The sequence below is a fragment of the Fundulus heteroclitus genome, chromosome 23 (genome assembly GCF_011125445.2).
Source record: "Fundulus heteroclitus isolate FHET01 chromosome 23, MU-UCD_Fhet_4.1, whole genome shotgun sequence".
NCBI classification, from domain to species: Eukaryota; Metazoa; Chordata; class Actinopteri; order Cyprinodontiformes; family Fundulidae; genus Fundulus; species Fundulus heteroclitus.
In genome coordinates this window covers 37615343-37627594 of record NC_046383.1, presented here as the reverse complement: position 1 = coordinate 37627594, position 12252 = coordinate 37615343, and the positions used below count along the sequence as shown (strand labels likewise).

Sequence of the window (12252 nt, the reverse complement as noted above, 5' to 3'; positions counted from 1 at the left end):
GGCATGATGCTATTGTTGTTTGTCTTGTTGCCGATGCATGAATTTTTTCTAAATAGGGTCTAAATCAGGCCTAGATCAAAATTAAATCTGGTCTAAATCAGAACTAAACAGGGAAAAACAAGAACTAAAGACTAAACCAGGACAAAGACAGAACCAATAAAAGTCTGTCTTTCAACTTATTATAACATATAAAACTTACAGAAATCTTGGCATAACAGTTTGTATTTATTATCTCAATATGTAATTGCAGGTCAACCTGCTTATGAGATGATGGAAACTGATCCAGACTGGGCTCCATCCCTACGTCTTGGTCATACTGATCTCCAACCAACTGACAGTGCGCGCTCTGCAAGACGAGGTAAACGCCAGCAGCTGAGGAACAGTATGCTGCAGGAGGCAGAGAGAGTGGTCCAGCAGAATGGAGAAGTCTGTGGTCAACACATCCCGGTGGACACTGAGCTGTCTGCAGTTACTGTGCAGGAAGATGCCATTACAGACAAGACTGGTGATACGCAACAGCAAGATGAACAACTGAATGGCATCCCTGAATGTGGCACATGCATCCTCAAAAGTGCAGAAATAAATCGACTTTTGGAAGAAAATCGAAATCTGAGGCACCAACTTGAGAGAGTTAAATTCAGTGATACTTTTTTTTCAGATGATGACAATGATAAAGTTAGGCACTATACAGGACTGCCAAATAAACAAACATTCATGGAAATTGTGTCGATTTTGGTGCCTGCCACTTCAGACAATAAGAAACTACTCACACCATTTCAAATGCTTCTTCTAACATGTATGCGGCTTCGACTAGATGTTTCTGTTTATCTTCTTGCTAATATGTTTTTTGTGTCTCCTAGTACTGTGTACAGAGCTTTTAGCGACACTATCTCACAATTGTATACATTTCTAAAAAATGCCATTATATGGCCCGACAGAGACACTTTACGCAAAGTTATGCCACATCAATTTGTGCAGTCGTTTGGCAATCGAGTTGCTGTCATTATTGACTGCTTCGAAATTTTCACAGAGAGACCTTCCAATGTCAAAGCATGTGCCCAAATGTTTTCAAGTTACAAGCACAATCACACCATGAAGTACCTGATAGGCATTACACCCAAGGGAGCCATCTGTTTTTTGTCAAAGGGATGGGGGGGGCGTACAAGTGACAAACATATTACCCTGAATAGTGGGTTTCTATACTATACACATGTATATATATATATATATACACATATATATATATATATATATATACACATACATATATATATATATATATATATATATATATATATATATATATATATATATATATATATATATATATATATATATATATATATATTTATATAATATTTATAATGTACACAAATAGGATAAAAACAGGGTTTAGCCAAGTAAAGCCATCTTTATTAAGCAAAATAAGATAGTAAATTACATTTTATTGGTACATGAAGAACAGAACCATGTCTCTTCTTGTGCAGGTGTAAGCTGCAGACCCACACAACTTAGATGGAACCAAACAATTTTACAGTTGTCATTGTCACAGGCGACCATATTGTCTTTGCTCTCTGGACAACGACAAGTACACCATAACTTTTCAACACTTTTTCGCTTACATTTTTTCTGTGTGTGTCTGATGTTTGTGGTGTTTTGTTATTACAAGCTAAAAGGGGAATCTCATTTAGTGCAGGACTGTTTAATGTCTTGGTGAAATGGCAGCTTACAAGCTCAGGGAGACTCACACATACAAAGAATTGTTTTGCCTTCTCAAGGATAGCTGTCCAAAGCTCCAGGTCTGGTGCAACTCGTATCACAGCCAGGTCTTTTTTTGTCCACATAACAAAATCACAGTATTCAGTCTCGGTAACAAAAATCTGAGTTTGCACCTGTTTATAATAGGGGTGCTCTGGCTTCAAACGCATCTCCCCTTCATGTAATTCCAAACAGAAGTTCCTGTCAGAGCTATTGCAAGCCTCAATCACCGTTAGGTCACGGTACTTATATGAGCATTTAATTTCAATACATCCTCGGCCACAACAGATGCAATGTACAAGGCCGTCAGGTGATGCTCCTACCTCTGGAAACTTTGGGTTCACAAAAAAACCACACTGTGTCACCTCAAAACCAACGTGATCTCTGTTAGACTGTAGTCTGTACATTTCCCTGGCACCGTCCTCATTTTGTCTCCCCCATGCAATAGCACTAGAGCTGTTTGTTTCATTTGTAGGATAGCACACAGCATTAATAACAGACTGTGAAGGTTTGTCCAGATTTGCTACATAAACTGAATGCATGTTAGATGCTGTTACCCTCCCAGCACGATAGTGATGCCATGTTAAAGATTTGTTTTGCTTTCTTGTATTACATTCTATGTATTCAGCTTGCTTGTTTGAAAGTGAGGTCCTACTAACAAGTGATTCGCAGTGCTTGCGCAAAACAGATATATCCTTGCCATCCATTGTCGCATCACGTAGAGAGTGAAGGGTACGTGGCACAGTTAATGGTTGGACCTGGTCAATAAATGCTTCACAATATTCAGGCAAACATGATAGCACAGCAGCTTGTGGTGATGCCTTGTGAATTGCCCTAAAAAAGGAGTCCAACTGCTCATTTGACACAGTACTAGTTGTCTTTGTGCGTTTTGTCCTGATGCCAGGTGCAGCTACAGTCCCTCCTTCCAGGAGTCTGTTCAGAGTCTTTCTTTTTGCCTTTGAACTTGTGAAATCAATTTTATATCCAGGCTCTGGTACCACTTTAGAAAGATTACCTGGAATCATCCAGTATGCTGGTCTGCCAGTCACTGTCACTGTCTCTCTGCATCTGACAATTACCTCCAACTTAAACAGCATAGCAGCAACATGTGTACAAGATTCTCCTATGCCCGCCATACAGGTGCAGTGAGCAGAGGATATAGCCCCAGATGACTCGATGATGGCCCAGGGATTGAGTGGCGCTTCTCGCAGGCGTTGGGAGTGCATCACCTACAATAAAACATACAAAAAGAAAGTGCAAAGTACTTAGAATATTGCTTGAATTTTTGCATAAAACTAAAGTACCGTGTTACTCACTTAGATAGGGTGACCTGATGTTTTTTACAAACTTTGTCCCAGTTGTCCCCATTTTTTTTTACCAAAACCAAAAAAAAAAAACACACCTATATATTTCCTATGAACCTTAATATTCCAGGGGTCACAAGAATAAATTTATTTACCATGTAAAAGAGTTTTATGTACTTTGAGTTTAATCATTTTGGAAGCTTTTTGCCGCTTGATAGGTTCGAATGCACCATAATTTACACTTAGATAAAGCTGTGAAGTGAAGACTTGTACAAGTTTGACTAACATCTTACCTTTGCGGTGACCACAGTATTAGTGCATCCTTTTGGTTGAAATGAGTATAAATCTTGCACCCAACCGTTAGTAAACAGTCCATGAGCTTCCAGAGATTTGTAGTTTCGGAATTCTTCAAGTGTATATGCACTAACACCATTAACAAGATAAAAAATGATGTCCATATTTGTAGTTGGTGGAAATAGCGAGGGATCGGCTGTCCATGCTTTAGCTGCTAGCTCATATGGATCTATATTGCTAATTGAGGTTAGCTTAGCTAAATACCGGTCTCTGGCGTCCTTATTGAGTTTATCTCTGTAAGGCTTCTTTTCGTTTTTATTGTGGATGTCCATATTGCTGAAGTTATTTAGCTGACGTCGCGGCTTTACTGTCAATCCTTGAACTCAAATGAACTTCGTTGCGATTAGGCAGGTTACCCCCCAAAATGGCGCCTCCTAGTGTCGAAGTCACGTGTCTGCAAAAGACCTATTATCACGCCAAAGAACAAACCGTGTGAAACACGAGGAGTTCCCAAGCGTGATGAGCAGCCACAGACAATGTTTTAAAAGTGCTTATGTTTGGAAACAGATGTTACAGCAAAGAGGTTTAAAGATAAAAAGCGAGAGAGCCTGGAGCAAAGCTCCGTCGTTCACACAGCAACAACAGGAAGTGATACAATACGCCTTACCGCAAACAGGAAGTCCGCCTGTCATGTGTCATGTAGGGACTGTCCCCGGACCCCGGACTTCTATGTATAGTGACAAATAAAGCACCTCAACCTTATTGTAGAAGGTTGTGGTGAAGTCTAGTAATTGTGTGACGTATCTGTGTCATCAAATAAAGGCAGCCTTTGACATACCATGATGCAAAAAACTGATTCTTGCATCTCACAAGTAGACCAAAAAGGCTTTTTTGTCTAGTAAAAATTAAACATGTTTTTTTCTAAAAGTAAGTGAAAATGGATTAATTTCTGTTGGACATCTGAATGGATTGATTGGATCACAACTTTCACCCGCTGACTGCTAGAGACACCCCAGCACTTCTTTATCCATTATACACTATTGGAAAATTAATATGAAATAAATCCTTTGGAATTATACATATACATATATATATATATATATATATATATATATATATATATATATATATATATATATATATATATATATATATAATATATATATATATATATACACACACACACACACACAACAATATGGGATTCAATACACAATTCTCAACAATAATACTAACTGTGCATATTTAAGCACACTGGTTTTATTCCATATTCCACACATTTGAGTGCTGAATTAAAATTAAAATAGAAATTCTTCTCACGTTCTAACACCATCATCCACATTTTCTTTCTGGCAGAGATACTTAGTTGAAATTATAATTTCAAGGAAATAGACTCATTATACTGAAAGTGCTAGTGATAGTCTCATATCATATGGTGAAACTAAATGTGGCCTCATAATGAGTGTGGAGGGGCTGTTAGAAATGGACTCCTGACCGCTGCCAGGCTCTCTGAGGCCAGCTCTCTAAGGAAGAACCTTTTGGTCATTTGATTCACAGGGGTCTCAAGAGGATGGTCGCTTCCTGCTAGTTCCAAAGAGGCTCTCTTCAAAAACCAAAGAATCATATGCCAACTAAATAATTATATTTTAGGAATCAGTAGTAATTTAAATAAGCTTAGGAAGCTTGCTTTTTCCTGTAGGAATACTTTTGATACTTCATTGCTCATAGTCAAGCGTAAAACCGTGACTTACCTTGGAAAATGTAGCTTTGCCAATATACTTTCTGGATATGCCTTACCTCATTGCTGTCGTACTTCTCTTGGATTTCAGGTTCTGGTCATCACCAAGGCTTAGTGCGGCCTGATTTGTGGTTGCCATTGGAAAGAATGTAGAAAACAAAAAGCAGACTCTGAGCACTTAAGCAGGTGAAAAATGATTGTAAGACAGCAAAACAGAGCGTTTAGAGCACTAAATTATATATTTATCAACACATTCCCTGGGAGCTCGCCTAAACACGTCCTACATGCTCCTCCTATCTCCGCTCAACAACTTTCTAATAATAACACGGAGAGGTATCCGCGTTTATGTTTTTAACAAAACTTTGTTAAACACTTCTAAAAGCAATTACATTCACCATCACGTCCGCAAACAGTGCACTGCTCTGTGACGTCTCCTTCTGTTATCCATGCGGGTCGCTTTGTGATCTTGAACCATTCAGACAGAAGTCTGATGGCGGTTGCGTTTTAATAGTAATATGAACAGCCACCTCAGAACATGAGATTTCAGAAAAGAATTGGAATTGAGCACCAAGACCTGCAGTGTGAACATAGCTTAAGGCCACTGTATATGGGTTATGCTCACTAACCCTGCGACATCGGAGCATGCCACATCTTTTTTCTTTTTTAATTATTCCTTTTTCAATTGTTACATGTTACTATTGAGCATCATCTAGACTAATGTCTGGTTTTGTTTCCCAAACCTGTGAATCTGATCCACTGTGATGGAAACCAACCAGTTCAACTGAAATACAACGAGAAAAAACTGTGTCACCATCAAAAGTATATCTGAACGTTGACATTAATGTGAAGCAGGATTTGAATTTCATCTTCTCGGTCTTTCATGTTTTCATACAAACAGTGACTTAATGAACAAATTCCAATGCACTGCAGAGCATTGAGATTCAAAAAGCAAGTCTAAGCCATCTGGATTTTCAGCTATGAATATTGTTGTCTGATTTAATATTTGTAGCATGGTGTATCATGTGGACTAATTCAACAAATGAATTGAAACTCATTATAGTTTGGAAATACTGGTTGCCGTAGATAATAGTATTTCCTGTATTTCTAATTTGGGGCCCATCACAACTAAATAGCTGCATAATATGATTCCGTCTGACGTGGTTTATAGCTCATCTTATGTACTAATTAAAAAAAATCCTTTGTCAAAGTTGGCAGAAAACCAGCCTTGTGTAATTTGAAGTAGTAGACAATTCCAGGCAGCTATTAATTTGATCTTTTCTCAACAAACAACTTTTGATTTCCACCGAGAGAAGGGTGATGAGGCATGAGAGAGCCACTCGGAGGCACCGACCTGCTGTTTTTTGCTCTCAAGCGTTTGTTGTGGGGATATTCACAGGAAGACATAGACAAAAGAAGCTATGTGACGAGACACACACACACACAGGCGACGTAGATGTCACCCACATTCTATTAGAAAGAGTCTACATAGAGAGCGTATCACTGTTTTGTTTTCACCAAACAGAATGAAAAATGAGCAGTGCTTTTATCAGAAAGCCGGCTCACCTGCTGCACAATGGAGCTGCTTTTGTTTGATTTCCTCTTCCGAGGCGTTGTAGGGAGGTTATACAGGCACATGGAGACCACACACACTACGGAGCCTAATTTTGACTTGTTTTAAGGACATTACATAAAAGTTGGATCCATCCATAGTGTGTTTTTCCACTTTAATTCAGAGTGTGGCTCCAAATCCAGACATCCATGGGTTAATAAATGTGATTTCCATTGATGTTTCATGTGATTTTGTTGTCACCACATTCAATTATGTAGAGAACAAAGTATTTATTAAAAATATTTCATTCATTCAGATCTAGGATGTGCTATTTTAGTGTTCCCCTTATTTATTTTTTGAGAAGTATACTTGGAATTGATGAATAAATTGTACTCTTAGAAACATTTTATTTTAAACCTAAAAAGAACATCTACTTACACAACTCACTCTATCAGAGCTTAATGTCTAGTTGCCAGCAGGCCCAACTCATAGTGTTGCTTATTTAGTTGTTGGAAGAAATAGAAATGGCTGAAAAGCTCTTTTAAGGAGCCAATAGATGACAAGTCCTTATAAAATCCACACACAAAAGCCTTTACCAGGAATTTTCAATCTTGGTGATAAAAAGAAAGTTCTTTCAAAAGCACTGGAGCATCTATCAAAAATGACAGAAACATTTTTTTTTTCAAACACCTTTCAAAACGTATGTGGCTCTTACCAAATGAATTGTTGGAAGATTTTTACATTTTTCCAGCGTTATTCAAATGAAACACATTAATGTAGATTTGATACCATACATTTACATTTGCATAACGTATTTTGTAATTTTACTAAATCTGCACAGATATCATCTATTTCTTTCATTGCAGCACAAGTTTGGCAGTCAAGCAGTTTTTCAGGAAACTACATTCACTGACAAAAACAGTTCCACACTATGTTAAGTGTCTAGAATTGGTCCAATTTGGGTGTAATCTAGTACTTATGCAGGCAAGGAATGGGTATCTAATTTAATTTGCAATGAGATGAAACAAGCCAATTATATCTAAATTGAACTATTCTTTGTGGGTGTTTAACTCTCACATAAATGTTTTGTTCATGAGCAAAGTCCATCAGGGCAAGCCAATAAAAACAATACCATTGTACATAATGCAACTTGCAGACACAAAAAGATAAGATAAAAAACTTAAACTGTTAAATATTTAACCAATTGTGTAAATGATAACTGTAAGCTTTTGACTTTGTTTTGTTTGTATCTGTTGTAATTTTTTGGACAGTTGAAAGATTTTTGTTCAATGGAAAGATTCAACACAAATATTGAAATGCAGCGCTGTAATTTATCTTTACTTGAACAAAGTAGGGCGGTGAGTTGATGTGGACCCTCTATAGACAGGCATGAAAGACGGGGGTGGGGGGGGGGGGTGTTATTGGAGGTTATGCAAAGTAATTCAAGAGAACAGCTTTTGTTAACACCTACCTGGCTGAATGTGATTCTAAATAATTTTGAGGCCTATATTCTCACTGATATTATTTGCAGAGTACCAAAATTCAAATGGTCATATCTTCTTCATTTCTTTGTTGATTTCCACAAGTTTGACATCATTGGAAATCTCGGAGTCCACTCTTTCAGTGGAGTCTGCAAATAACTCAAAATGGCCCCAGGAAGACTTGTTCCTGGTATTGCTATGGCCTGTCACATTTCTTGACATAAATCAGTAAGAGTTCTTTGGCGTTCGGACCCCGGCATAAGACGTGAAAGCTGCAGATGGCTATGAGCTTAGGTGCTCAATTTCAAGATTAGTGAAGTACCCCTGGGTACACTGGTGGTGGAGCCAGGAGGAGCCTGAGAGTATGGAGGACAAGACGGGGTGGAGGAGGATAGAAGCTCACCTGGAGAGCAGGAAAATCCATGGATGTGTGGCTTTATAAGCAAAGCTTTACAGCGTGATTGGCTGTGGTCGGAAGAAGACTTGATGCAGATAGGCTGGATTACAGGCACATGACGAGACACATGGGGAACAGGTGAGATTTTCAGTCTGAATTTATGTCTCAACTCCATTTCTCACTTTAACAATCACTGTCTGTGTCTCACTGGTGTGTTCTTGGTTAAAACAAGCTGGGTAGAGTTGCCATATATTTTACTCAGGTAAGAGTAGCAATACTTTTTAATATCAGTGCAAATGAACAAATGAAACCAAATTAAACTGAAACATGTTAAGGGGCAAAATTGAGTCAATACTACTTGTCCCTCTGTGGACCAACGTGTTTCAGTGAGACAGGGTTGAAGTATGAGTTTCAGAGTATTTTAAACTGAAATCTAAAGAAAGAAAGAAAAAAACACAGGTTGAAGTGTTTAGCTTTCCCCCCTCAAAACTCCACCCAGAAATTCTGGGTGAAAAAAGAAGTTCTTTTTAGGTCTATATTGGGTATATTTCTAGCCTTAAAATCAGATTTAAGCTGATAAATACGGTCTGAAACACAGGGGGATCACAATGGATCCAGAAAATCATAGCCTGGTTCCTCAGAAAGGGTTATGATTAGTTTTTATTGTGTAAATAAGACTTGTTCTATGATATGTTTAAAGCTTGATATCCATTTTTTTCCCTATATACCAGAGAGTAATTAAAAAACATTATTTTCCATCCACCTTACATTTATGCAAAAATAATTAAAACACATTATATTATAGTCTAATGTAAAAACTTGAAAAAAAGCTGAAAGTATTAATACTTTTAAAGCCACTGTATACCACTACTGCTGTAATTTATGATATACTGAGTAATTATTATATTATTACATTTTATCCTAATTTTGTATTGTGATTTAGAGCTAAGAAGCTAAGAAATGCTGGAAAATTACAACACCATGTGTTCTTGAATGAGTATACCTAAAAATTACATCGTTTTCTTTTCTCTGGGCAATTTCTTCCTCTCCCCAGGGAAAGTCAAGCAAATAAAATGTAAAAAAAAAAAAGAAGGAAAGGGGGGTTTGGGAGAGACTGTGTTCAATGGACTCAGTACACAGGAACTGCAGGAAATGAAAGGCTCCATCTGTTATTGTCTTTCACTTGTATTGTTCCACACCTGCAAAGTCAGGATGCCCCTGGTGAGCCCCTCCTGTTCCTCGCTCTGAACCTTGGAACAGGATATTCACTTCAGCTGCTGTTTCTGGCTCATTGTCTTAGCATTCATTGTTGTTGTTGTCTTCATGCTAATGCAATGATTCCAACTGGGAAGTGAGAAGGATTTGAGAAACTGATTTGGACACACTAGGGGGAGGTGAGAGCAACCTGCTGACGGTGCCCTGTTCCAAGATAAATCATGGTCCAATGTGAAAATTTAATTCATTAAGACAAACCCAGGCCTGGTAACTGCCAAACCTGGACAATGTAGAAATACTCTAAATAGAACTGGTTTACTGACTTAAGTAGGCTAAAACATTTTACAAACCAGTGTATTAAATGGATGTTTATCAATTTAGAAAGGAATATAAGTAATCTTCTAAGAATTTGGGACTCCACCGTCCCACAGTGAGAGCATTTTGTACAGAAACATGTAACCATGGTAAACCATGTCAATGTCAACTTTATTTATATAGCACGTTTCATACAGATGCCTCTGTCCAACGTGCTGTACACAGCGACAACACAACATATAAATATGTATATACACACAAAATAACAAATACACAAGAAATGAGAATAGTTAAAAATTATAACGTTCAAATACTAAAAACACTAAAAGGAAATTTATAAAAGCATGATAAAAGAATCTGCTCAACTTCAGACATAAGGCAGTGCAAACTGGTGGATTTTTAACAAAGACTTAAAATGCAAAGTGACTGGGCTGTTCCAGTACTCAAAGGGAGATAATTCCAGAGTCTCAGTGCAGCAATAGCAAATGCTCGTTGCCTCCGGTTTTCAACCATGATCCTGGCACAACCAAAGTCAGTTGATTTCCTGATCTTGTTGAACAAGCTGGAACATGGATTCATTCAAACATTTAAAAACCATTAACAAAATCTTAAAACGAATCCTATAGCTGACTGGAAGCCAGTGCAGTGAAGCCAACACAGGAGTTATACGCTAGCTATAGAAGTCTGATGATGCTAAACAACCAATAGGGAACAGTTATCCCCTTAAGACCACCCTCCTCATTTGCATGATAAGGCATTAAAGTATACATAAATGGAAAAAGGACATGCATAAATAAATAGGGTTGAGGAATATAATGGGGTAAAAATATAGAAAGGAAGAATAAAACAGACCAAAATTAAATCATACACATGAAAATACATTTAAAAACAAAGGAAATAGTAAATAAAGTTCACGATTATATTGAAAATATATAAATGAGGTGATTATCAAAAAGAGGAATAAATAAATTAGCTAATTAAAAAAGATATTTACATTTATGTCTCATTGGATAATTGAATTGCTGCTTACATTTATGTATTTCCTGTATTCTTTTGCATTTATTTTATGATGATTTATTAATCATGTACTTGTTTCTGTATTTATTTTGAGTTATGTTAGAGTTGATCCTCCATAATTGTCATCTTCAGTGCCATCTTGAATTTAGGGGGAAGTTTTCTACAGTGCCAAATATGCCAGGGAGGTTCACAGCAGAGTTTGGGTTTAGTGGCAGCCTCATAATGGACCGCTACATCAGGAAAAAAACAAAGGGCTGCTGTGCTCTGGAGCCCAGAGCATCACAGCAAAGTGGTGGAGAGAAATGTGCAGAAAGAATAAACACAGAAGTCATCACATACAACAATAAGGCCACAGGAAGCGTAGAAACCATTGACCAGATGGTTGGCACCTATAACTGCAAACTTTTAAATGAAGAGGTGCATTTGCCAATGCACGACTGCTCTTCCTCGCTCAGCTCGTCACACCACACAAGAGAAGTCGACTGGAAAATGCGGCAAATAGAAAAACCAAGATTACTGAAGCTACAGGAAGGCGTGGAGTGACAAGAGCCACAGCTTAGCCACAGGAAAAACACAAACAGGGCCAACCAAAGGAATAGAGGTGCCTGATCTCCCCAAGTAACAGACCATAAGATTAGCAGTCGGTGTGGGATATGCTATTTACCTGCTTCACAATGATCACAGCAAGAAACAACTAGTCTACCACAAATGCATACAGTGAGATTTACAAGATAGTTACTGATACTTTTCTATATACACATTCTTGCAAGCACACACACACACACACACACACACACACGAAATGGATATTGACATTATACTATCACTGTTGTGTAATCTTGTTCTTGTTTTAAAATTGTTAAAGATAAAGGTATTTACAGAATCAGTTTTTTGTGGACACAATTATAATGCGGATTAAAGCAGCAAGCAGTCATGAGAAGCCCTCACAGCTCACTGCCGCTCTGCCTTGTGTCACAACCATAGTCATCCAGGATGGACGCCTCCAGCAGGCATGTCGCTCAGTTCTGCATGTTGCTGCTGGGCGCAACCGTGAGCAAGCCTTAATATCACCTTCAGCCAGGTATTGTTCAGCTCTAGTGAGGAGTCTTAAAGGAATCATACCTGATTCCGTACAAATTTGAAATGTGAGTGAGGAGTTTGAACTGTAAGCCCTGCTATCAACT

At 37.9% G+C, this 12252-nt stretch overlaps 1 protein-coding gene across 1 annotated transcript; it reads right to left on the bottom strand.

The window, feature by feature from the left end:
• Positions 1-300: 300 nt before the first annotated feature.
• Positions 301-3379, bottom strand: LOC118557308. Its single transcript, XM_036127067.1, has 3 exons — positions 3356-3379; positions 1623-2987; positions 301-387 (listed from the first exon to the last, which is right to left on the bottom strand). The coding sequence occupies exons 2-3, from the start codon at positions 2982-2984 to the stop codon at positions 301-303; spliced, it is 1449 nt and encodes a 482-aa protein (XP_035982960.1). The 5' UTR covers positions 2985-2987; positions 3356-3379.
• Positions 3380-12252: the final 8873 nt, after the last annotated feature.